This window comes from Carcharhinus amblyrhynchos, chromosome 24 (assembly GCF_965287045.1).
Source record: "Carcharhinus amblyrhynchos chromosome 24, sCarAmb.v2.hapA, whole genome shotgun sequence".
In the NCBI taxonomy this organism is placed as follows: domain Eukaryota; kingdom Metazoa; phylum Chordata; class Chondrichthyes; order Carcharhiniformes; family Carcharhinidae; genus Carcharhinus; species Carcharhinus amblyrhynchos.
The window spans coordinates 45,789,012-45,816,821 of record NC_137347.1 but is presented as its reverse complement, the minus strand read 5'-3'; the positions used below and the strand labels follow the sequence as shown (position 1 = coordinate 45,816,821).

The 27,810-nt window shown below is 50.0% G+C and overlaps 1 protein-coding gene across 1 annotated transcript in view; it reads right to left on the bottom strand.

Annotated features, from left to right (window-relative positions):
• Positions 1-26,737, bottom strand: part of sync (syncoilin, intermediate filament protein) — a 66,970-nt gene extending 40,233 nt beyond the window's left edge. Inside the window, exon 1 of the mRNA XM_080211480.1 lies at positions 26,685-26,737. Coding sequence (XP_080067606.1) covers positions 26,685-26,687 — 3 coding nt within the window. The 5' untranslated portion in view covers positions 26,688-26,737. The remainder of the gene's footprint in view (positions 1-26,684) is intronic.
• Positions 26,738-27,810: the final 1,073 nt, after the last annotated feature.

Below are 27,810 nucleotides of genomic sequence, written 5' to 3'. Positions count from 1 at the left end.
CAATTTAAAATTTATGCCTGTATTAATTAAGATTCATGATGTGGTTGCGCTGTCTCTACCATTCAGATATAACATTCTAAAGCATATCACACATATATAGTAATGTTAATAAGAATTATGTTCTGTAAAAGCTAAAAGTTCACGCTTTTTGCCAACAATGGTGTTTGTTTAGAACATAGAACATAGAACATAGAACACTACAGCACAAACAGGCCCTTCGGCCCACAAGTTGCGCCGATCACATCACCTACCAACCTACAGACCTATCTATAACCCTCAATCTCATTAAACCCCATATACTCATCCAGAAGTCTTTTAAAAGACCCCAGCGAGTTCGCCTCCACCACCACTGACGGCAGCCGATTCCATTCACTCACCACCCTCTGAGTGAAAAACTTACCCCTAACATCACTTCTGAACCTCCCTCCCCGCACCTTAAATCTGTGTCCTCTCGTAGCGACCATTTCAACCCGGGGAAATAGCCTCTGAGAGTCCACCCTATCTATTCCACTCAACATTTTGTAAACTTCTATCAGGTCGCCTCTCAACCTTCGTCTCTCCAGGGAAAAGAGTCCCAGCTCCCTCAACCTAACTTCATAAGGCATGCCTCCCAGTCCAGGCAACATCCTTGTAAATCTCCTCTGTACCCTTTCAATAGCTTCTACATCTTTCCTATAGTGAGGCGACCAGAACTGCGCACAGTACTCCAAATGAGGCCTGACAAGGGTCTTATAAAGTTCCAGCATTACCTCCCGACTCCTAAACTCAATCCCTCGATTAATGAAGGCCAGTACACCATACGCCTTCTTGACCACCTCCTCCACCTGCGAGGCCGATTTAAGAGTCCTGTGGACCCGGACCCCAAGATCCTTCTGCTCCTCAACACTACTCAGACTTCTGCCCTTGATAGTGTACTCGTTCATCCCGTTGGTTCTGCCAAAATGGACGACTACACATTTATCCGCGTTGAAGTCCATCTGCCACTTCTCCGCCCAGTCCTGCATCCTATCTATGTCCTGCTGCAAGTTACAATGAAAATTGCAAGTTACAATGAAAATTGTCCTCTTGCAAGTTACAATGAAAATTGATATTAGACAAAAACTTTCAACATTTGGATAACATTCCACAAACAAGCAAACAGGAATGGTGACTTTAAGTAAATTATTCTCTTGGAATGAGAATCGTACATTAAACTTCTTTATTAGAAACATAGAAAAACTACAGCACAATACAGCCAAGATAAACTGGAAACAACCAATTGTAGAGAAATCTACAGAGCAGTGGGGGTTGTTCACAAAGGAAATGGGAAGGGTCCAGGCCCAACATGTTTCTTCCAGGGTGAGAGGAACGAGTAACAAGCCTAGTGCACAGTGGAAGACCAGAGATATTCAAGATAAGATGAGAGGGAAAAGAGAGACTTTTAGCAGGTACAAGGGAAGCAAATGAGTGGAGGCATTAGTGAAGTACAGAAAGTGCAGGGTGGAGCTTAAGAAAGCAATTAGTAATGCAATTAAGGGATACAGAAACATAGAAAAACTACAGCACAACAGAGGCCCTTTCGCCCACAAAGTTGTGTGGAACATGTCCCTACCTTAAGAGATTACTAGCCTTACCTATAACCCTCAATCTTACTAAGTTCCATGTACTTATTTAAAAGTCTCTTAAAAGACCCTATCGAATCCGCCTCCACCACCATTGCTGGCAGCCCATTCCATGCACCCACCACCCTCTGAGTGAAAAGCTTACCCCTGACATCTCCTCTGTACCTACTCCCCAGCACCTTAAACCCGTGTCCTCTTGTGGCAACTGTTTCAGCCCTGGGAAAAAGCCTCTGACTATCCACTTGATCAATACCTCTCAACATCTTATACACCTCTATCAGGTCACCCCTCATCCTTCGTCTCTCCAAGGAGAAAAGGCCGAGCTCCCTCAATCTGTCTCATAAGGCATGATCCCTAATCCGGGCAACATCCTTGTAAATCTCCTCTGTACCCTCTCAATAGCTTCCACATCCTTCCTGTAGTGAAGCAACCAGAACTGCGCACAGTACTCCAAGTGGGGTCTGACAAGGGTCTTATAAAGCTGCAGCATTATCTCCCGACTCCTAAACTCAATCCCTCGATTGATGAAGGCCAGTACACCATACGCCTTCTTAACCACATCCTCTACCTGCGAAGCCAATTTAAGAGTCCTATGAACTCAGACCCCAAGATCCTTCTGATCTTCCACACTGCTAAGAGTCCTGCCATTAATATTATATTCCTTCATCCCATTGGACCTGCCAAAATGAACCATTTCACACTTATCTGGGTTGAAGTCCATCTGCCACTTCTCCGCCCAGTCTTGCATCCTATCTATGTCTCACTGCAACTTCTGACATCCCTCCACACTATCCACAACACCTCCAACCTTTGTGTCATCAGCAAACTTACCAACCCATCCCTCCACTTCCTCATCCAGGTCATTTGTAAAAATCACAAACAGCAAGGGCCCCAGAACAGATCCCTGGGGCACTCCACTGGTGACCGACCTCCATGCAGAATATGGCCCATCTACAACCACTCTCTGCGTTCTATGGGCAAGATGTGGGTATGCCGGCGTTGGACTGGCGTAAACACAGTAAAAAGTCTGACAACACCAGGTTTTAGTCCAACCTATTTATTTGATAATATTCTCACAAGCTTTCGAGGGGTTACCCTCTTCGTCAGGTGAACTCTCCATTCACCTGACGAAGAGGGTAACCCCTCGAAAGCTTGTGAGAATATTATCAAATAAATAGGTTGGACTAAAACCTGGTGTTGTCAGACTTTTTTCTATGGGCAAGCCAGTTCTGGATCCACAAAGCAATGTCCCCTTGGATCCCATGGCCCCTCACTTTCTCAATAAGCCTTACATGGGGCACCTTATCAAATGCCTTGTTGAAGTCCATATATATTACATCTACTGCTCTTCCTTCATCAATGTGTTTAGTCACATCGTCAAAAAATTCAATCAGGCTCGTAAGGCACGATCTGCCTTTGACAAAGCCATGCTGGCTATTAATCATATTATACCTCTCCAAATGTTCATAAATCCTGCCTCTCAGGATCTTCTCCATCAACCTACCAATAACTGAGGTTAGACTCACTGGTCTATAATTTCCAGGGTTATCTCTACTCCCTTTCTTGAATAAAGGAACAACATCTGCAATCCTCCGGAACCTCTCCCGTCTCCATTGACGATGCAAAGATCATTGCCAGAGGCTCAACAATCTCTTCCCTCGCCTCCCACAGTGACCTGGGGTACATCCCATCCGGTCCTGGAGACTTATCTAACTTGATGCTTTTCAAAAGCTCCAACACATCCTCTTTCTTAATGTCTACATGCTCAAGCTTTTCAGTCCGCTACAAGTCTGCACTACAACCACCAAGATCCTTTTCCATAGTGAATACTGAAGTAAAGTATTCACTAAATACCACTGCTATTTCTTCTGGTTCCATACAAACTTTCCCACCGTCACACTTGATAGGTCCTATTCTTTCACGTCTTATCCTCTTGCTCTTCACATACTTGTAGAATGCCTTGGGGTTGTCCTTAATCCTGCCTGCCAAGGCCTTCTCATGACCCCTTCTGGCTCTCCTAATTTCCTTCTTAAGATCTTTCCTATTAGCCGTATACTCTTCTAGATCTCTAACATTACCTAGCTCTCTGAACCTTTTGTAAGCTTTTCTTTTCTTCTTGACTAAATTTATTACAGCCTTTGTACACCACGGTTCCTGTAACCCACCATAACCTCCCTGTCTCATTGGAACATTGCTATGCAGAACTCAGACAAATATTCCATGAAAATTTGCCACATTTCTTCTGTACATTTCCCTGAGAAAACCCCTTTCCAATTTAAGCCTCCAATTTCCTGCCTGATAGCCTTATAATTCCCCTTGCTCCAATTAAACACTTTTCTAACTTGTCTGATCCTATCTCTCTCCAATGCTATTGTAAAGGAGATAGAATTACGATCACTATCTCCAAAATGCTCTCCCACTGAGAGATCTGACACCTGACCAGGTTCATTTCCCAATACCAAATCAAGTCTCTCCTCTTGTAGGCTTATCCACATACTGTGTCAAGAAACCCTCCTGAACGCATCTAACAAACTCCTCCCCATCTAAACACCTTACTCTAGGGAGATCCCAATCAATATTTGGAAAATTAAAATCTCCCATCACGACAACTCTGTTATTATTTCATCTTTCCAGGATCTGCTTCCCAATCTGCTCCTCAACATCCCTGTTACTATTGGGCAGCCTATAGAAAACACCCAGTAAAGTTATTGACCCCTTCCTGTTCCTAACCTCCACCCACAGAGACTCCGTAGACAATCCCTTCATGGCGTCCATCTTTTCTGCAGCTGTGACACTATCTCTGACCCCCACCTCTTTTGCCTCCCTCCCTGTCCCTTCTGAAACATCTGAAACCCGGCACTTGAAGTATCCAGTCCTGTCCCTGACTCATCCAAGTCTCTGTAATGGCCACCACATCACATTTCCAAGTAGTGATCCACGTTCTAAGCTCATCCACTTTGTTCACAACACTCCTAGCGTTAAAATAGACACATCTCAAACCTTCAGTCTGAGCGCTCCCCTTCTCTATCACCTGCCTATCCTCCCTCTCACACTGTCAACAAGCTCTCTCTATTTGTGAGCTAACCTCCTCTCTCCCAGCCACTTCAATTTGATTCCCAACCCCCAACCTTTCCAGTTCTTCTGGGAAATTATTTATTTATCAAATTTTTTTTTCTTTTTCGCATTTAAATAATTTGTTGTTATTTAGTCAGAAGTTCCTGGCCCCACCATATTGGACATTCACAGCACCAAATTATTTGCCATACAGCTCACATCAAACCAATAAATTGATGTCATAGTTTATGAAATAAAAACTTCTTGAACTTGGATAAGGAAAGTATTTTTTCACTTTCAAATCTGAACAACTATTATTTTTGTAATTAAAGTGCTCACCAACATGGACATTTCATGGGATTTGTAGTTGAATGGATTGTCTGTTGTGGTTTGTTACTACTGGATATGAAACAGTTGTTGGGCATCAAAGTTATTCTGGTTTTGACATCTGGGCCCATTTAACGTCAGTAGATTGGATCTGAGCCGTCTTATCAAATTCAGACAGGTTTACATTCAGTAAAATTATTTCTGTTAATTTGAATTAAAGTTGTTTGTGCTTTATTTGAATATTGGGATAATCTACAATTTTGGACCATAAACAACTTTGAATTATCAGGATTAAGATTGTATTTGAATGAAGTGTTGTGGATTTGGTTTCCATTTTCACTTGAATGACTCACTAACATTGTAATTTCTGAGAAATAGATAACGATTTATTGCCAACTGAGGCCATACACTTCACAATTTCCTCATTCAGCAAGTTGGAAGAAGCACCCTGAAATTTATAAGATGGTTAAATTTTGGAACTGCCTGTTTAATTTATTTGATTTGATTTATTGTCACAAGTATTGGGACTCAGTGAGAAGTATTCTTTCTTGCATGCTCTACAGACAAACCATACCATTCATAGAGTATATAGGGGAGAAGGAAAGGAGACAGTGCAGAATGTAGAGCTGCAGTCATAGCTAGGATATAGAGAAAGATCAATTTAATATATAGTAAATCCATTAAAAAGTCTGACAGCAGCAGGGAAGAAGCTGTTCTTGAATTGGTCCTATGCGATCTCAGGCTTTTGTATCCTTTCCATAGAACATAGAACACTACAGCACAAACAGGCCCTTCGGCCCACAAGTTGCGCCGATCATATCCGTACCTACCAGGCCTATCAATAACCCTCAATCCCATTAAATCCCATGTACTCATCCAGAAGTCTCTTAAAAGACCCCAGTGAGTTCGCCTCCACCACCACTGACGGCAGCCGATTCCACTCACTCACCACCCTCTGAGTGAAAAACTTACCCCTGACATCTCCTCTGTACCTACTCCCCAGCACCTTAAACCTGTGTCCTCTCGTAGCGACCATTTCAGCCCTGGGAAATAGCCTCCGAGAATCCACCCTATCTATTCCTCTCAACATTTTATAAACCTCTATCAGGTCACCTCTCAACCTTCGTCTCTCCAGGGAGAAGAGACCTAGCTCCCTCAACCTATCTTCATAAGGCATGCCTCCCAATCCAGGCAACATCCTTGTAAATCTCCTCTGCACCCTCTCAATAGCTTCCACATCCTTCCTGTAGTGAGGCAACCAGAACTGCGCACAGTACTCCAAGTGGGGTCTGACCAGGGTCTTATAAAGTTACAGCATTACCTCCTGACTCCTAAACTCAATCCCTCGATTAATGAAGGCCAGTACACCATACTCCTTCTTGACCACATCCTCCACCTGTGAGGCTGATTTAAGAGTCCTATGGACCCGGACCCCAAGATCCTTCTGATCGTCTACACTGCTAAGACTCCTATCCTCGATATTGTACTCCTTCATCCCATTGGTCCTGCCAAAATGGACCACCACACATTTATCCAGGTTGAAGTCCATCTGCCACTTCTCCGCCCAGTCTTGCATCCTATCTATGTCACGCTGCAACTTCTGACATCCCTCTAGACATCTTTTCCCGATGGAAGAAAGTGGAAGAGAGAATGTCCGAGACGTGTGGGGTACCTGATTATGCTAACTGCTTATCTGAGGCAGTGGGAAGTGTAGACAGAGTCAATGGATGAGAGGCTGGTTTGACTGATGGACAGGGTTTCATTCACAACTCTCTGTACTTTCTTACAGTCTTGATCAGAGCAGGAGCCATACCAAGCTGTGATACATTTGGAAAGGATTCTTTCTCTGGTGCATCTGTCAAAATTGATGACAGCTGTAGTGGACATGCCAAATTTCCTTAGCCTCTTGAGAAAGTAGTGGTGCTGGTGGCGCTTTCTTAACTATATTGTCGGCATGGGGGGACCAGGACAGGTTGTTGGTGATCTGAACACATAGAAACCTGAAGCTCTCAACCATTTCCACTTCATGTTCTCTCCTACACTCCCTGAAGTCGATGACAATTTCTTTCATTTTACTGACATTGAGGGAGAGATTATTGTTGCCGCACCAGTTCATCAAATTCTCGATGTGAGGAGGAATGAAAGAATGATGTGAATTGCTCTGCATTCTGCCCGACAGTAGAACTGTAGCTCAGTTGTTAATGGTTAGGGGGAGGTCCAGGTTGTCTTCCTGGGAAGAAGGTGCATTTATTCACCACAGTGAAGAAGGAGCAAGCTGCCCGTCAGAGCCTCCAAGCCACACAGAGGTGTTTAAAATGTCAACTTTTGTAAATAGTTATACTTTAAACTGTCTGTTTCATTCTAGGATAGAATGAAGCTAGGGATGTAGGGTTAGCTGCCGTGTGATTGGAGATGGGCTGGGAGGCAGGAGAAATCTGTTATAAACCATTGTATTATTGGCTCACAGGGTTTTCGAAGATGTTAATAATTCTGACAGGAAGGGGGCAATCTGTCAGAATGTGAGAGAGAGGGAATAACAGAAAGTAGAACTTGTTATTTTCACTTGTTCACCACATAAAACATGATAGGAACTCATGTTCAGAGTGAAGAGGTCGGGATTGAAATGAGACCAGAAGATTCACTGGGGGAGGAAGGGCAGCCAGTGACACAACGCTCCTGCCAGATCGGGACTGAATGGAAGCTGCTTTTTTTTCAGAGAGCTTTGTGTAAACAGGGCAGAGGAGATATTGATGCAGTGAGATCTGGCAATGTCTGGGGGAGGGAATGTGGGTCATGCTGGATTTACAAGGATTCATGAAGGACAGAGGGATGAAGCTGGACTACGCAGCAAAGGTCAACATCTAGAGATGGAAGATCAAGCAAAACTGAGGAAAGATCCAAGGTTATACAGGGAAGGTTGGGGTGAGTCAGGGGGAACAGGATAAGGGTGATGTAGGGATGTTCAATGATGATAGATGATGGGTAAGAGGTAGCAGATTAATGGTGATGAGAGGGGTAGCAGTCTCAGGTGAATGAAAGTTGAGCAAGGGTAATAGGGTCAACAGTGATAGAGCAAGAGTGATAGAGTGAGGATTGAAGCTGATGGAGGGAAAGTCAAAGTGACTGAGGAGGATGCATTTTTCCCAGCTTTAGGGTCAATGTAGGTATGTCCAGGGGTGTCACTGTGACAACAGGAAGAAGTTTCCTGATTATATGTTGAAGATGGAGGTGTATACGATGGTGGGTGGAGACAAGGGTGTAGTCAGTGCAAAGCACTGCGTTCCTCATTGGATGAAAGCTGTCAGTTCAGAAAAGAGGCTCATAAAGACTGTGCCCACCAGATCTTTGCCTGTTTTGTGTCCACTCTTCACCTCAGGTGGACAAACTGGGTCTCGAGCTCCCATTGCTTCTGTTTGCTTTGGTGCTGCTGCAGAGGAACCAGCAGAGGGTGCCCAAGAGCCACTCACAGCAACAGCCAGAACATCAACTCAACACCAACTCATGGTGAAACCCATTGCCACTCAGTCGAGCAGGAAAGAGTCAGGAAACTCAGGCAACCAGCGGCCAACAAGATATCCAACTTTGCTGTGTAATTGTCTATATCACAAGTGGAATAATTGCCTGCAATGTCAGAGCTAGCAGAGGATGTCCCGGGTTTACCACAGCTGGCTCAGGAAGAATAATGTCCCCATGGATTGGGAAGCAACCCAAAACCTGTAGGTTTTTTAATAGAGTCACCTCAGCACAAAATTTCTGTGCTTCTAGATGGGGACATTTGTGTCTCTTTCAGTCTTTCACTCACAACTGCATCAGAAAAATTACCAATGTTCTGTTCAGAACAGTCAATGAATTTGTAGGATTGACAATTCATAAGAACATAAGAACATAAGAAATAGGAGCAGGAGTAGGCCATCTAGCCCCTCGAGCCTGCCCCGCCATTCAATAAGATCATGGCTGATCTGTCGTGGCTCAGTTCCACCTTCCCGCCCTCTCCCCATAACCCTTAATCCCCTCTCTTATCAAGAACCCATCAACCCGCTTCTTAAAAATATTGAGCGAGGCAGCCTCCACCACTTCAACGGGCAGAGAGTTCCAGAGATTCACCACCCTTTGAGTGAAGAAGTTCCTCCTCAACTCCGTTCTAAACCGCCTCCCCTTTTATCTTGAGGCTGTGCCCCCTAGTCCTACTGTCTTTTTTGAGCGGGAAGAGCCTCTCCACCTCTATCCTATCCATCCCATTCATCATCTTATACGTCTCAATGAGATCTCCCCTCATTCTTCTAAACTCTAGCGAGTACAAGCCTAGTTTATTCAGCCTCTCCTCATAGCTCAACCCCCTCAACTCCGGTATCAGCCTAGTAAACCTCCTCTGCACTCCCTCCAAGGCCAAAATATCCTTGCGCAGGTGCGGCGACCAAAACTGCACACAGTACTCCAGCTGCGGCCTCACCAATGCCCTATACAATGCCCTATTCATGCTTCTTTAACCTGAGGTTATCCCTCTCTTCACTCACATTGTCTGCATCTGCAAAGACCTGCATTCCAACTGTTATCTTGTAATTGAGTTTGTGTCTGTATTTGCCCTGTTTGTGAAACAAATCCTGCACTCACCTGAAGGAACCGAGCTCCGAAAGCTCGTGCTACCAAATAAACCTGTTGGACTTTAATCTGGTGTTTGTGAGGCTACTTATTGTAGGATTGAGCACAAACGCTGAGAACAAGACAGCCAGAGAACTTCCAAGGAACTGTTCTAACTCTGACATCCTCACTCACTCTCAGATATTACAACAGGTCTCTCCTCACCAGCATCCTGCAGGGTTGTCTCCTGGGGGACCTGGGATGTCCTCTAATGATTACGCTCATGTTCAGCAGAGGGGAGGAGTTCCCTCAACAAGCTCAACAATAGATGTACCCCTCATAATCTAAGACACCTTAATCAAGTCCCCCTCAACCTCTCTGCTCTAAAGAAAACAATCCAAACCTTTCCAGTTATGGCTCAAAAATTCCATCCAGGCAACATCCTGGTGAATCCTGGGGGGGAGGCGATGGCCTAGTAGTGTTACTGCCAAACTATTAATCCAGAGAATCAGCTAATATCCTGGGGATCTGCGCTCGAATCCCATCACAGCAGATGAATTCAATTAAAAATATCTGGAATTTAGAATCTAGTGATGGCCATGAACGTATTGCCAATTATCGAAAAAACCCATCTGGTTCATTAATGTCCTTTAGGGCAGGAAATCTGCCGTCCTTACTTGGTCTGGCCTACATGTGACTCCAGAGCCACAAGAATGTGGTTGACTCTCAACTGCCTCTGAAATGGCCAAGCAAGTCATTCATTTTCAAGGGGAACGGGAGATGGGCAGTAAGTGACCCCCGTGTACCTGCTGTAGCGCAATCACATCCTTCCTCTCATCAGGTGACCAGAGCTGCACACAGTGCTCCAGCTGTGGCCTCACCAACATTACTCTACGCCATGACTGATATTCTTTCTTAACTACCTGACTGTTGTGTGCACAAGCACCCTATCTGTTCCTCTAAGCTTCTGAGCATCGAGTATTCCCACGTCCTGTGCATCATCATTTCCAAACGTGTATCATCTGATCCTTTCCAGGATTTGAACATTCTCCTCGTGTCTGCGTGGGTTTCCTCCGGGTGCTCCGGTTTCCTCTCACAGTCCAAAGGTGTGCAGGTTAGGTGCTTTGGGCACACTAAACTGCACCTTAATGTCCTGGGATGTTTAGGTTAGAGTGATCAGTGGGGTAAATTTGTGGGGTTGTGGGAATAGGGCCTGGGGTGGGATTCTGCCCATCTGACCAACTCATCGATATTCTCTTGTAATCCAAGACCTTCTTCTTCACACTTAACCACCCTATCAATCTGTGTTATCCACAAACTTACTAATCCCCCCAAATTCTCATCTATATCATTTATATAGAACATAGAACATTACCTCGATGTTGCGCCGACCAGTGGAACCAATCTAATGACCCTCTAACCTAAACTATTCCAATGTTATCCATATGCCTATCCACTGACCATTTGAACGCCCTTAAAGTTGGTGAGTCCACCACTGCCGCAGGCAGGGCATTCCACACCCTTACTACCCTCTGAGTAAAGAACCTACCTCTGACATCCATCCTATAATTACCACCCCTTAATTTAAAGCTATGTCCCCTTGTGTTAACCGTCGCCATCCAAGGAAAAAGGCTCTCACTGTCCACCCTATCTAACCCTCTGATCATCTTGTCTGCCTCAATTAGGTCACCTCGTAACCTTCTTCTCTCTAATGAAAATAACCTCAAGTCCCTCAGCCTTATAGGAACATAACATAAGAAATAGGAGCAGGAGTCGGCCATCTAGCCCCTCGAGCCTGCCCCGCCATTCAATAAGATCATGGCTGATCTGAAGTGGATCAGTTCCATTTTCCTGCTTTCTCCCCATAACCCTTAATTCCCTTGTCTATCAGAAAACTATCTACCCGCGTCTTAAATATATTTAGCGAGGCAGCCTCCACCACTTCAACGGGCAGAGAATTCCAGAGATTCACCACCCTTTGAGTGAAGAAGTTCCTCCTCAACTCCGTTCTAAACTGTCCCCCCTTATCTTGAGGCTGTGCCCTCTAGTCCTGCTATCCTTTCTAAGCGGGAAGAATCTCTCTACCTCTACCCTATCCATCCCTTTCATTATCTTATACGTCTCTATAAGATCCCCCCTCATCCTTCTAAACTCCAATGAGTACAGACCCAGTCTATTCAGTCTCTCTTCATAGTCCAACCCCCTCATCTCTGGTATCAGCCTAGTGAACCTCCTCTGCACTCCCTCCAAGGCCAAAATATCCTTGCGCAAGTGCAGCGACCAAAACTGCACACAGTACTCCAGCTGCGGTCTCACCAGTACCCTGTACAGTTGCAGCCTTTCCTCATAAGCCCTTCCCACCATACCAGGCAACATCCTGGTAAACCTCCTCTGCACCCTTTCCAATGCCTCCTCTTTCTTATAATGCGGTGACCAGAACTGTACGCAATACTCCAAGTGCGGCCGCACCAGAGTTTTGTACAGTTGTAACATGACCTCATGGCTCCGAAATTCAATCCCTCTACCAATAAAAGCTAACGCACCGTACGCCTTAACAACCTTATCAACCTGGGTGCCAACTTTCAGGGAGTTATAAAAATTGTCATTTATAAAATATATATAGTCATTTATAAAAATGACAAACAGCAGTGGCCCCAAAACAGATCCCTGCGATACACCACTTGTAACTGAACTCCAGGATGAACATTTCCCATCAACCACCACCCTCTGTCTTCTATCAGCTAGCCAATTCCTGATCCAAACTGCTAAATCACCCTCAATCCCATGCATCTGCATTTTCTGCAATAGCCTACCATGGGGAACCTTATCAAACGCTTTGCTAAAATCCATATACACCACGTCAACTGCCTTACCCTTATCCACCTCTTTGGTCACCTTTTCAAAAAACTCGACAAGGTTTGTGAGGCACGACCTACCCTTCACAAAACCATGTTGACTATCCCTAATCAATTTATTTCTCTCTAGATGATTAGAAATCCTATCCCTTATAATTCTTTCCAAAACTTTGCCCACAACAGAAGTAAGGCTCACTGGTCTATAATTCCCAGGACAGTCTCTACTCCCCCTCTTGAACAAGGGGACAACCTTTGCTATCCTCCAGTCTTCCGGCATTATACCTGTAGCCAATGACGACATGAAGATCAAAGCCAAAGGCTCTGCAATCTCCTCCGTAGCCTCCCAGATAATCCTAGGGTAAATCCCATCCAGCCCAGGGGACTTATCTATTTTCACACTCTCAAGAATTGCCAACACCTCCTCCTTATGTACCTCAATCCCGTCTAGTCTAAAAGCCTGTATCACAAACAATCAGGGAAGTAGCACTGATCCCTGTGGTACACCACTGGAGACTGGAGTCCAGTCATTCAAATAGCCATCTACTACCGCTCTCTGTCTCCTAACACTAAGCCAGTTTTGGATCCAACTTACCAAGTTATCCTGTGTTTTTACCTTTTTTACAAATCTCCCATGTGAGATCTTGTCAAAGGCTTTGCTGAAATCCACATAAACTACATCAACTGTACTCCCCTCGTCTACACATCCGGTCACCACCTCGAAAAATCCAATCAAATTGAATGACCCCTCTGTGATGAAGCCATGCTGACTATCCTTGATCAAGCTTTGCCTCTCCAAGTGGAGATAGATTCTCTCCTTCAGAATTTCTCCAATTATTTTCCTGCCACTGACCTGAGACTCACTGGTCTCTAGTTCCCTGGTTTCTCTCTAAACATTTCTTAAATAGTGCAGCCACATTCGCTGCTCTCCAGTTTCTGTGTGAAGTGATTGCTGAACTTCCCAAAGCTCTTTACAACCAATTACATAGTTACTGAAATATGAGAACATAACAACTGTGTAAATAGCAGGGTAAAAATAAAAACATTGTCGACCGTTGCCATGGGAATATGCTAAAAATAGAACGTTCATTTTGAGGAAATAAGCTGACAATTCTTTGGAATGTCACATCTTTGTAAAGGAAAATGCCAACTAATTTGGATTGGACAGTTTAACCTTTGGCTGATTGTACAGACAACATCTCAAATGTAAATGGGACAGACAGGCGGTAACAGATAGCAGTGAATTCACCAGCTGATGTGGGAGGGGAAAGTTTAAAGCTGCGACTGTGATGATCCAAACCTCAGGACGATGGAAGTTAAATTGGCTGCAAATCCTCATCACAGAGAGGGGTTTCCAAGGACTCTTATATCGGAGCAAGAAGACCTTCTTGGCGTGGGGTTGGGGTGCACGCAGGGAGTAAAGGGTAAAGTTTATGTAAACTCTGGGTCGATGCTAATATTTTTCAGAGTCCAGCCTGTCCCCCACACCCTGCATCTAAAGGTTGAGGTGGAGTTGAGGCAATTGAAAGACGGAGGGGATAATGAACATTCACCGACTGGACTGTGCCGATAGTCCCAGTGCTAAAAACAGGCGACATGGTGAGGGATTGTGGAGATTACAGACTGGCTGCAATCACTGCTACCCAAATAGATAAAATAGTTTGGTGCAGAGGGAGGTAGTTGAGTGAGTGGCGAGGGGGAGGAAGCACCCGTCCAGCCCTGGGTCCAGCGTTACTCCCCCCCCCCTCAGTCCAGCCCTGGGTCCAGCGTTACTGCCCCCCCCCCCTCAGTCCGACCCTGGGTCCAGTGTTATTCCCCCCCCCCCTCAGTCCAGCCCTGGGTCCAGTGTTATTCCCCCCCCCCCTCAGTCCGACCCTGGGTCCAGTGTTATTCCCCCCCCCTCAGTCCGACCCTGGGTCCAGTGTTATTCCCCCCCCCCCTCAGTCCGACCCTGGGTCCAGTGTTATTCCCCCCCCCCCTCAGTCCGACCCTGGGTCCAGTGTTATTCCCCCCCCCCCTCAGTCCGACCCTGGGTCCAGTGTTATTCCCCCCCCCTCAGTCCGACCCTGGGTCCAGTGTTATTCCACCCCCCCCTCAGTCCGACCCTGGGTCCAGTGTTATTCCCCCCCCCCCTCAGTCCGACCCTGGGTCCAGTGTTATTCCCCCCCCCCCTCAGTCCGACCCTGGGTCCAGCGTTACTGCCCCCCCCCCCTCAGTCCGACCCTGGGTCCAGTGTTATTCCCCCCCCCCCTCAGTCCGACCCTGGGTCCAGTGTTATTCCCCCCCCCCCTCAGTCCAGCCCTGGGTCCAGTGTTATTCCCCCCCCCCCTCAGTCCAGCCCTGGGTCCAGCGTTACTCCCCCCCGCCTCAGTCCAGCCCTGGGTCCAGCGTTACTCCCCCCCCCCTCAGTCCAGCCCTGGGTCCAGCGTTACTCCCCCCCCCCCCTCAGTCCAGCCCTGGGTCCAGTGTTATTCCCCCCCCCCTCAGTCCAGCCCTAGGTCCAGTGTTATTCCCCCCCCCCTCAGTCCAGCCCTGGGTCCAGTGTTATTCCCCCCCCCCCTCAGTCCGACCCTGGGTCCAGTGTTATTCCCCCCCCCTCAGTCCAGCCCTGGGTCCAGTGTTATTCCCCCCCCCCTCAGTCCAGCCCTGGGTCCAGTGTTATTCCCCCCCCCCTCAGTCCAGCCCTGGGTCCAGTGTTATTCCCCCCCCACCTCAGTCCGACCCTGGGTCCAGTGTTATTCCCCCCCCCCTCAGTCCAGCCCTGGGTCCAGTGTTATTCCCCCCCCCCTCAGTCCAGCCCTGGGTCCAGTGTTATTCCCCCCCCCCTCAGTCCAGTCCTGGGTCCAGCATTACTCCCCCCCCCCTCAGTCCAGCCCTGGGTCCAGTGTTATTCCCCCCCCCCCCTCAGTCCGACCCTGGGTCCAGTGTTATTCCCCCCCCCTCCTCACTCCTGACTGGTTCAAAGCTTTGGAAAGAGCGAGATCAATACAAATAGTTGTGTCTATGTACAATAACCATGTTAATTATTTGATGAGATAATCACTGACCACTTCACACAGACTGGAGAATAGATAATGTGTCTCCACTCTTGTGACAAACCCCCAGTTCTGCCATCAATGCTCGGCTGTTAAAATTCAATGGGAGGTGAAGGGTTTTCCCAGTGCCCTTGTGGGGGAGGAGGTCTGGCAGTGAGTGGCTGGGTAGAGCTATCAGCCTCCCCTTCCCTCCTCCTCTCTCGCTGTTAACATGATTCACCGATTGCCAAGGATAGAAAACTTTTACATTAAACTGGCAGGAAGTTTTAGGTACACAAAATTGGACTGAAGTCATGTTATTAATACTCTGAGCTGGAGGAAGACTCGGGGAAATTTGTCACCATTACATAGAACATAGAGAACTTAGAACATTACAGCGCAGAACAGGCCCTTCGGCCCACGATGTTGCGCCGACCAGTTAAAAAAAAACAACAATGACCCACTAACCTAAACCAATCCCTTTTCGTCCATAAACCCCCCCCGCAAACTCAGCACACCCACCCCCCTGCAAGAAACCTACACCCCTGGGACTGGCCCGGTCAGTCTGGGACTGGTGTGGTCATCCTGGGAGTGACCTGGTCACCCTGGGATAAGGCTCTGCATTGATCTCATTGGCCCTTTCATGGGGATGGTATAATTGATATGAGTAGATGGTGATCCACGCTGTATACTGTAGACAGGTTATATACTGTATACTATATACTATACACTGTATACTGTATACTATACACTGTATACTGTATACTATATACTATACACTGTATACTGTATACTATACACTGTATACTGTATACTATATACTATACACTGTATACTGTATACTATATACTATACACTGTATACTGTATACTGTATACTATATACTATACACTGTATACTATACACTGTATACTGTATACTATAGAACATAGAACATTACAGCGCAGAACAGGCCCTTTGGCCCACGATGTTGCGCCGACCAGTTAAAAAACAATGACCCTCTAACCTAAACCAATCCCTTTTCGTCCATAAACCTATCCACGGATCTCTTAAACGCCCCCAAACTAGGTGCATTTACAACTGCAGCAGGCAGGGCATTCCAATCCCTCACCACCCTCTGGGTAAAGAACCTACCCCTGACATCCATCCTATAACTACCACCCCTTAATTTAAAGCCATGCCCCCTCGTGCTAGCTTTCTCCATCAGAGGTAAAAGGCTATCACTGTCCACCCTATCTAAACCTCTAATCATCTTATATGTTTCAATAAGGTCCCCTCGTAGCCGCCTTCTTTCTAACGAAAACAACCTCAAATCCCTCAGTCTCTCCTCATAGGACCTCCCCTCCATACGAGGCAACATCCTGGTAAACCTCCTCCCTCTCCAATGCCTCCACATCCTTCCTATAATGTGGGGACCAGAACTGCATACAATACTCCAAGTGCGGCCGCACCAGAGTTTTGTACAGTTGCAACATGACGCTGTGGCTCCTAAATTCAATCCCCCTACCAATAAACGCCAAGACACCGTATGCCTTCCTAACAACCCTATCTACTTGATTCCCAACTTTCAGGGATCTATGTACACATACACCTAGATCCCTCTGTTCATCCACACTATTCAGAGTCCTCCCGTTAGCCCTATACTCAACACATCTGTTATTCCTGCCAAAGTGAATTACCTCACACTTTTCCGCATTAAACTCCATCTGCCACCTCTCGGCCCAGCTCTGCAGCTTGTCCAAGTCTCTCTGTAAACTATGACACCCCTCTTCACTATCTACCACTCCTCCGACTTTGGTGTCATCAGCAAATTTACTAATCCACCCAACTATACCCTCATCCAGATCGTTTATAAAAATTACAAACAGCAGTGGCCCCAAAACAGATCCGAGGCACACCACTCGTAACCGAACTCCATGACGAATATTTACCATCAACCACCACCCTCTGTCTCCTATTCCTGATCCAATTAACTAAATAGAACATAGAACATTACAGCGCAGAACAGGCCCTTCGGCCCACGATGTTGCGCCGACTAGTTAAAAAAAAACAATGACCCACTAACCTAAACCAATCCCTTTTCGTCCATAAACCTATCCACGGATCTCTTAAACGGAATACTTACCATCAACCACCACCCTCTGTCTCCAATCTGCTAGCCAATTCCTGATCCAATTTCCTAGACTACCCTCAATCCCATACATCTGCATTTTCTGCAGAAGCCTACCATGGTGAACCTTATCAAACGCCTTACTAAAATCCATATATACCACGTCAACTGCCTTACCCCCATCCACCTCTTTGGTCACTTTCTCAAAAAACTCAATAAGGTTAGTAAGGCACGACCTACCCGCTACAAAACCATGCTGACTATCTCCAATCAATTCATTACTCTCCAAATAACTATAAATCCTATCCCTAATAATTTTTTCTAAAACCTTGCCCACAACAGAAGTAAGACTCACCGGTCTATAATTCCCGGGGAAGTCTCTGTTCCCCTTCTTAAACAATGGGACAACATTCGCTATCCTCCAATCTTCCGGTACTATACCAGAGACCAACGATGACCTGAAGATCAGAGCCAGAGGCTCTGCAATCACCTCTCTTGCCTCCCAGAGAATCCTAGGGTAAATCCCATCCGGACCAGGGGACTTATCTATTTTCAAACCCGCTAGAATATCCAGCACATCCCCCTTATCAACTGCAATACTGTCTATTTTACACCCCTGCAACCCAGTGTCCTCCTCAGCTATATTCATGTCCCCCTGCGTGAACACCGAAGAGAAATATTGGTTCAATGCCTCTCCAATCTCTTCCGGTTCCGCACACAATTTCCCTCTACTGTCTGTAACTGGCCCTAATCTTGCCCCAACCAACCTTCTGTTCTTGACATACCTATAGAACGCCTTAGGATTCTCCTTAACCCTATCAGCCAAAGCCTTCTCATGTCCTCTTTTAGCCCTTCTTAACTCACTCTTCAACTCCCTCCTAGCCAATCTAAAGCTTTCTAGTGCACTACCTGAGCCCTCAAGCCTCATCCGAACATAAGCCTCCTTTTTCTTTTTAACCAACGAATCAACTTTTTTAGTGCACCACGGTTCCCTAGCCCTACCAAATCCTCCTTGCCTGACAGGGACATACCTATCACGGACTCGCAGTAGCTGCTCCTTGAAAAAACTCCACATTTCGGACGTTCCCAGTCCCTGTAATCTCCTAGTCCAACCTATGCTTCCTAATTCTCTCCTAATAGCCTCATAATTACCCTTCCCCCAGCTAAAACCACTGGCCCGAGGTTCATGCCTATCCCTTTCCATCACTAAGGTGAACGTAACCGAATTGTGGTCACTATCACCAAAATGCACACCAACTTCCAAGTCTAACACCTGGTCTGGCTCATTTCCCAGCACCAAATCCAATATAGCCTCACCTCTAGTTGGCCTATCTACATACTGACTCAAAAAACCTTCCTGCACGCTTTGTACAAAAACTGACCCCTCTAACGAGCTAGAGCTATAGCAATTCCAATCAATATTAGTAAAATTAAAGTCCCCCATAACAATTACCCTATTACTTTCACTCCTAACCAGGATCGTCTCCGCAATCCTTTCCTCAACCTCTCTAGAACTTTTAGGAGGTCTATAAAAGACTCCCAACAGGGTGACCTCTCCTCTCCTATTTCTAATCTCCGCCTATACTACCTCAACAGACAAGTCCTCATCAAACTTCCTCTCACCCTCAATCCCATACATCTGCATTTTCTGCAGAAGCCTTCCATGGTGAACCTTATCAAATGCCTTACTAAAATCCATATATACCACGTCAACTGCCTTACCCCCATCCACCTCTTTGGTCACTTTCTCAAAAAACTCAATAAGGTTAGTAAGGCACGACCTACCCTCCACAAAACCATGCTGACTATCTCCAATCAATTCATTACTCTCTAAATAACTATAAATCCTATCCCTAATAATTTTTTCTAAAACCTTGCCCACAACAGAAGTAAGACTCACCGGTCTATAATTCCTGGGGAAGTCTCTGTTCCCCTTCTTAAACAATGGGACAACATTCGCTATCCTCCAATCTTCTGGCACTATACCTGTGACCAACGACGACCTGAAGATCAGAGCCAGAGGCTCTGCAATCACCTCTCTTACCTCCCAGAGAATCCTAGGGTAAATCCCGTCCGGCCCAGGGGACTTATCTATTTTCAAACCCTCAAGAATATCTAGCACATCCTCCTTATCAACTGCAATACTGTCCAGTTTACAACCCTGTAACCCAGTGTTCTCCACAGCTACATTTATGTCTCCCTGCGTGAATACCGAAGATAAATATTGGTTCAATGCCTCTCCAATCTCTTCCGGTTCCACACATAACTTCCCACTGCTGTCTCTAATTGGCACTAATCTTGCCCTAACCAATCTTCTGTTCTTAACATATCTATAGAATGCCTAAGGATTCTCCTTAATCCTATCAGCCAAAGTCTTCTCATGTCCTCTTTTAGCCCTTCTTAACTCACTCTTTAACTCCCTCCTAGCCAATCTAAAGCTTTCCAGTGCACTACCTGAGCCCTCAAGTCTCATCCTGACATAAGCCTCCTTTTTCTTTTTAACCAGCGAATCAACTTTTTTAGTGCACCACGGTTCCCTAGCTCGACCAATTCCTCCTTGCCTGACAGGGACATACCTATCACGGACTCGCAGTAGCTGCTCCTTGAAAAAACTCCACATTTCGGACGTTCCCAGCCCCTGTAATCTCCTAGCCCAACCTATGCTTCCTAATTCTCTCCTAATAGCCTCATAATTACCCTTCCCCCAGCTAAAACTACTGGCCCGAGGTTCATGCCTATCCCTTTCCATCACTAAGGTGAACGTAACCGAATTGTGGTCACTATCACCAAAATGCACACCAACCTCCAAGTCTAGCACCTGGTCTGGCTCATTTCCCAGCACCAAATCCAATATAGCCTCACCTCTAGTTGGCCTATCTACATACTGACTCAAAAAACCTTCCTGCACGCTTTGTACAAAAACTGACCCCTCTAATGAGCTAGAGCTATAGCAATTCCAATCAATATTAGTAAAGTTAAAGTCCCCCCTATTACTTTCACTCCTAACCAGGATCGTCTCCGCAATCCTTTCCTCAACCTCTCTAGAACTTTTAGGAGGTCTATAAAAGACTCCCAACAGGGTGACCTCTCCTCTCCTATTTCTAATCTCCGCCCATACTACCTCAACTGACAAGTCCTCATCAAACTTCCTCTCTGACACTGTGATACAGTCCTTGACCAATAATACTACCCCTCCCCCGCTTCTACCTCCTCCTCTACTCCGACTAAAGCATTTGAACCCTGGGACCTGCAACAACCATTCCTGACCCTGCTCTATCCATGTCTCTGAAATGGCCACAACATCAAAGTCCCAGGTACTGATCCACGCTGCAAGTTCATACTATATACTATACACTGTATATTGTTTACTATATACTGTACACTATATACTGTACACTATATACTGTATACTACACACTGTACACTATATACTGTACACTGTATACTGCATACTGTATACACTGTGTACTATATACTGTATACTCTATACTGTATACTGTAGGCAGACTGTAGTAAATGTGTGAACTTTACAGCATTCCCAGGGTTCATTTCTGACAATGACACTCCTTCCACAGCTGAAGAGTTTCATAACCTCACTCTCCCCGTACCGCCCTGCGCACTGTCCCCGTACCGCCCTGCGCACCGTCCCCGTACCGCCCTGCGCACCGTCCCCGTACCGCCCTGCGCACCGTCCCCGTACCGCCCTGCGCACTCTCCCCGTACCGCCCTGCGCACCGTCCCCGTACCGCCCTGCGCACTCTCCCCGTACCGCCCTGCGCACCGTCCCCGTACCGCCCTGCGCACTCTCCCCGTACCGCCCTGCGCACTCTCCCCGTACCGCCCTGCGCACCGTCCCCGTACCGCCCTGCGCACTCTCCCCGTACCGCCCTGCGCACTCTCCCCGTACCGCCCTGCGCACTCTCCCCGTACCGCCCTGCGCACCGTCCCCGTACCGCCCTGCGCACTCTCCCCGTACCGCCCTGCGCACTCTCCCCGTACCGCCCTGCGCACCGTCCCCGTACCGCCCTGCGCACCGTCCCCGTACCGCCCTGCGCACCGCCCCCGTACCGCCCTGCGCACTCTCCCCGTACCGCCCTGCGCACTCTCCCCGTACCGCCCTGCGCACCGTCCCCGTACCGCCCTGCGCACCGTCCCCGTACCGCCCTGCGCACCGTCCCCGTACCGCCCTGCGCACTCTCCCCGTACCGCCCTGCGCACTCTCCCCGTACCGCCCTGCGCACCGCCCCCGTACCGCCCTGCGCACCGTCCCCGTACCGCCCTGCGCACCGTCCCCGTACCGCCCTGCGCACCGCCCCCGTACCGCCCTGCGCACTCTCCCCGTACCGCCCTGCGCACTCTCCCCGTACCGCCCTGCGCACCGTCCCCGTACCGCCCTGCGCACCGTCCCCGTACCGCCCTGCGCACCGTCCCCGTACCGCCCTGCGCACCGTCCCCGTACCGCCCTGCGCACTCTCCCCGTACCGCCCTGCGCACTCTCCCCGTACCGCCCTGCGCACCGTCCCCGTACCGCCCTGCGCACCGTCCCCGTACCGCCCTGCGCACTCTCCCCGTACCGCCCTGCGCACCGCCCCCGTACCGCCCTGCGCACCGTCCCCGTACCGCCCTGCGCACCGTCCCCGTACCGCCCTGCGCACCGTCCCCGTACCGCCCTGCGCACTCTCCCCGTACCGCCCTGCGCACCGCCCCCGTACCGCCCTGCGCACCCTCCCCGTACCGCCCTGAGCACCGTCCCCGTACCGCCCTGCGCACTCTCCCCGTACCGCCCTGCGCACTCTCCCCGTACCGCCCTGCGCACCGCCCCCGTACCGCCCTGCGCACTCGTCCCCGTACCGCCCTGCGCACTCTCCCCGTACCGCCCTGCGCACCGTCCCCGTACCGCCCTGCGCACTCTCCCCGTACCGCCCTGCGCACCGCCCCCGTACCGCCCTGCGCACTCTCCCCGTACCGCCCTGCGCACCGTCCCCGTACCGCCCTGCGCACTCTCCCCCGTACCGCCCTGCGCACCGTCCCCGTACCGCCCTGAGCACCGTCCCCGTACCGCCCTGCGCACTCTCCCCGTACCGCCCTGCGCACCGCCCCCCGTACCGCCCTGCGCACCGTCCCCGTACCGCCCTGCGCACCGTCCCCGTACCGCCCTGCGCACCGTCCCCGTACCGCCCTGCGCACTCTCCCCGTACCGCCCTGCGCACCGCCCCCGTACCGCCCTGCGCACCCTCCCCGTACCGCCCTGAGCCACCGTCCCCGTACCGCCCTGCGCACTCTCCCCGTACCGCCCTGCGCACTCTCCCCGTACCGCCCTGAGCCACTCTCCCCGTACCGCCCTGCGCACCGCCCCCGTACCGCCCTGCGCACCCTCCCCGTACCGCCCTGCGCACCGCCCCCGTACCGCCCTGCGCACCCTCCCCGTACCGCCCTGCGCACCGTCCCCGTACCGCCCTGCGCACCCTCCCCGTACCGCCCTGCGCACCGCCCCCGTACCGCCCTGCGCACCCTCCCCGTACCGCCCTGCGCACCGTCCCCGTACCGCCCTGCGCACCGCCCCCGTACCGCCCTGCGCACCCTCCCCGTACCGCCCTGCGCACCGCCCCCGTACCGCCCTGCGCACCCTCCCCGTACCGCCCTGCGCACGCCCCCGTACCGCCCTGCGCACCCTCCCCGTACCGCCCTGCGCACCGCCCCCGTACCGCCCTGCGCACCGTCCCCCGTACCGCCCTGCGCACCGTCCCCGTACCGCCCTGCGCACCGTCCCCGTACCGCCCTGCGCACCGTCCCCCGTACCGGGCCCCCCTGCGGGGGGGGGGGGCCCAACCCTTCCTCCCCGTGACCGCCCTGCGCACCGTCCCACCGCCCTGCGCACCGTGCCCGTACCGCCCTGCGCACCGTCCCCGTACCGCCCTGCGCACCCTCCCCGTACCGCCCTGCGCACCCTCCCCGTACCGCCCTGCGCACCGTCCCCGTACCGCCCTGCGCACCGTCCCCGTACCGCCCTGCGCACCCTCCCCGTACCGCCCTGCGCACCGCCCCCGTACCGCCCTGCGCACCGTCCCCGTACCGCCCTGCGCACCGTCCCCGTACCGCCCTGCGCACCGTCCCCGTACCGCCCTGCGCACCGCCCCCGTACCGCCCTGCGCACCGCCCCCGTACCGCCCTGCGCACTCTCCCCGTACCGCCCTGCGCACCGTCCCCGTACCGCCCTGCGCACCGCCCCCGTACCGCCCTGCGCACTCTCCCCGTACCGCCCTGAGCACCGTCCCCGTACCGCCCTGCGCACCGCCCCCGTACCGCCCTGCGCACTCTCCCCGTACCGCCCTGCGCACCGTCCCCGTACCGCCCTGCGCACCGTCCCCGTACCGCCCTGCGCACCGCCCCCGTACCGCCCTGCGCACTCTCCCCGTACCGCCCTGCGCACTCTCCCCGTACCGCCCTGCGCACCGTCCCCGTACCGCCCTGCGCACTCTCCCCGTACCGCCCTGCGCACCCTCCCCGTACCGCCCTGCGCACCGCCCCCGTACCGCCCTGCGCACCCTCCCCGTACCGCCCTGAGCACCGTCCCCGTACCGCCCTGCGCACCCTCCCCGTACCGCCCTGAGCACCGTCCCCGTACCGCCCTGCGCACCGCCCCCGTACCGCCCTGCGCACCCTCCCCGTACCGCCCTGCGCACCGTCCCCGTACCGCCCTGCGCACCGTCCCCGTACCGCCCTGCGCACTCTCCCCGTACCGCCCTGCGCACTCTCCCCGTACCGCCCTGCGCACCGCCCCCGTACCGCCCTGCGCACCGTCCCCGTACCGCCCTGCGCACCGCCCCCGTACCGCCCTGCGCACCGTCCCCGTACCGCCCTGCGCACCGCCCCCGTACCGCCCTGCGCACCGCCCCCGTACCGCCCTGCGCACCGTCCCCGTACCGCCCTGCGCACCGCCCCCGTACCGCCCTGCGCACCGTCCCCGTACCGCCCTGCGCACCGTCCCCGTACCGCCCTGCGCACCGTCCCCGTACCGCCCTGCGCACTCTCCCCGTACCGCCCTGCGCACCGTCCCCGTACCGCCCTGCGCACCGTCCCCGTACCGCCCTGCGCACTCTCTCCGTACCGCCCTGCGCACTCTCCCCGTACCGCCCTGCGCACTGTCCCCGTACCGCCCTGCGCACCGTCCCCGTACCGCCCTGCGCACCGTCCCCGTACCGCCCTGCGCACCCTCCCCGTACCGCCCTGCGCACCCTCCCCGTACTGCCCTGCGCACTCTCCCCGTACCGCCCTGCGCACCCTCCCCGTACCGCCCTGCGCACCCTCCCCGTACTGCCCTGCGCACTCTCCCCGTACCGCCCTGCGCACCCTCCCCGTACCGCCCTGCGCACTGTGGAGCAGGTTCAAAGGGCAAATGGCCTCCTTCTGTTCCTATCTTTTATGTTCGCGAGGCTGATAACAGAGATGAGGGGGTTGGACTATGAAGAGAGACTAAATAGACTGGGTCTGTACTTGTTGGAGTTTAGAAGGATGAGGGGGGATCTTATAGAGACGTATAAGATAATGAAGGGGATGGATAGGGTAGAGGTAGAGAGATTCTTCCCGCTCAGAAAGGACAGCAGGACTAGAGGGCACAGCCTCAAGATAAGTGGGGGGTGGGGGGGGGGGGTGGGTGGTGGTGGTGGGGAGAGAGAGTTTAGAACGGAGTTGAGGAGGAACTTCTTCACTCAAAGGGTGGTGAATCTGTGGAATTCTCTGCCCGTTGAAGTGGTGGAGGCTGCCTCGCTAAATATTTTTAAGACACGGGTTGATGGGTTTTTGATAAGCGAGGGGATTAAGGGTTATGGGGAGAGGGCGGGAAAGTGGAACTGAGACACGACAGATCAGCCATGATCTTATTGAATGGCGGGGCAGGCTCGAAGGGCTAGATGGCTTACTCCTGCTCCTATTTCTTATGTTCTTATGTTTCTATGTTAAACAACAGAGGTCCCAGCACTGATCCTTGTGGAACAGGCTTGTTACAGATCTCCAGTTAGAAAAGTTCCCTTCCACTGCTTTCTATGCCCAAACCAATTTTGTATCCATTTTATCAGCTCATTTTGGATCCCATATGATTTCACCTTCTGTATCAGCCTGCCATGGGGAACCTTATTGAAGGCTTTACTAAAATCCATGTATACAACACCCACTGCCCTGCCCTGGTCAGTTTTTCTTATCACTCTCTCAAAGAACTAAAGACCAGTTTCTTACACTGCGGAAGCAACCCTGCACCCTTTCACACGCCGCACCCCTACCCCTACCCCCACCACACCCCCACACCCCCCACCACACCCCCACCATGCTACCATAGGGCTTACACCGTCCAGCTTACTGATGGGTCGATGCCTGGGGCCCTGCTTTGATCACTAGTGAATTTTATTTTGGATGTATATATCAGTACATAAAAGTTTTGTTATTTTAGTAAAATAATTGAAGTGGGGTGGGTGGTTAGGGATGTGGTCCTTTTAAGGGGTGGGTGTTTGTGATTATGAGACCCCCTGGGCCTATCAGGAGGAAGTGTGCAAACTGGTACCTATCAGGTGTTAGGGTTCGGGTCCATGTGAGCGCTGGAATTGGCAGGGCGAGATTGTAGGATTTTATTGTAGAGAGTTTCTTTTTCCTTCAATAAATCAGCATTGTGATCGCACCAAAACAAACACTGAAACTATTTTGGTTAAAATAAAACTATTACTCGTATTAAGTAGCATTTTTACTGATTACCATTCAGTACTTTATCACTGAATAAGTTTTTCAATTTCTTACATATCTAGCTACAGTTTTTTAACAAAAGCAAATGCTGTTTAAATATGACAAAAAGAAATACAAAATCTCAAACGTGGATTTGTTCTGATTTGGGGACTGCAGTAAAACTGCTATCATTCTGTAATCATGCTGTAGTTTGGGGAATTTGCTGAAATCTGGCAGGTTTATAGACAGTACAAGGGGAGGTAGTCGTCTTGAACTCTGGCAGCTTGCTTTGCTATTTACCATTCTTCGTCAACTCTTTCATTATTAAAATAATGCAAAGTATTCACTGTAAATAAGAAAAGGATGAATTTAAACTTTAAGTTGAATTTAATCCCATGTTATTACACATTTATAGAAAAGAATAAAATCCAGATCTTACCATCTTGTCTCAGCCACATTCACACTTTGTTTAGGATTGAGCAAATGTAAAAATAAGTATTGACTCTTCCTCAGAACAGCCAATAGGGAATAAAGTCGGCCTCAGAGACAGATTAGTTTCCATTGCCAGCTGCTACCTGATACTTCACATCCTGGAACTTTCATTAGATCACAACTCAAAATAATTTCCGTGCAAAGTTTCAGATAGAATATTTGACCGAATGAATAGCTGAATGATTGGCCAATAACTTCCCATTTCCAGGGCATTAGTGAGAGGTACAGCGAGGACATGCTGAGACCCCATGGAAATTCCCAGGGAAGGTTTGCAATTTAAATCGTAAACTTCAGATGGTTTCAACTGTCTTACAGTAACAGTAACCCAGATTTAAAACCTCTTCTAATTTCTGGCTAGTTTATTATACAGGCCACCACACTATACACCGCACCCCTCCCCCATGTGACTCCCACCCACTCCCCTGAACTGTTAGGAGATTTCCCCTAATCCTGACCATTCCCACTTATTGTACTCCCCCACCCATTCAACTACCCACCCCCCACCACCCCACCACCGAGTCTCCCCCCAGATTGTCCTAACTATCTCCTGCCATGAAAACAGCACTACCATGTATGATCTACAGCTCCAGGCAGGAACTCCCCACCCCCCTGCATGACCTATAGTCCCAGGCAGGAAATCCCCACCCCCCAGAGGTCTTCCTGCATCCACCTCTTATCAAGAGTATTTTGCTTTGATATTAATCGTGTAAATCTTCTCTCAACTGCTTCCAATGCCCAGTTATTGCCTAATCCCTGTTTCCTGTTGGCTAATCAATCTTTTGTCCATTCTAATATGTTGCCCCCATTTTCCACAATAAGCTGTGATGAGGCACCTCAACAAATGCCTTCTGGATCTACCTGTTCCCCTTTATTTACAGCACCTCTTACTTCTTCAAAGATTTCCATTAAATTGGTTAAACATGATGAGTGAGATTCTCTCCCATGTTCTCAGTGGCAGGAGACGGTGTGTTGTTCGCTGCCCGTGGAATTATCTAGTTCCGCTCAATGAGATTTCCCAATTGTTGTCACCCCCACCCTAACCCTAACCCCAAGAAATGATGGGAAGGGTGCAC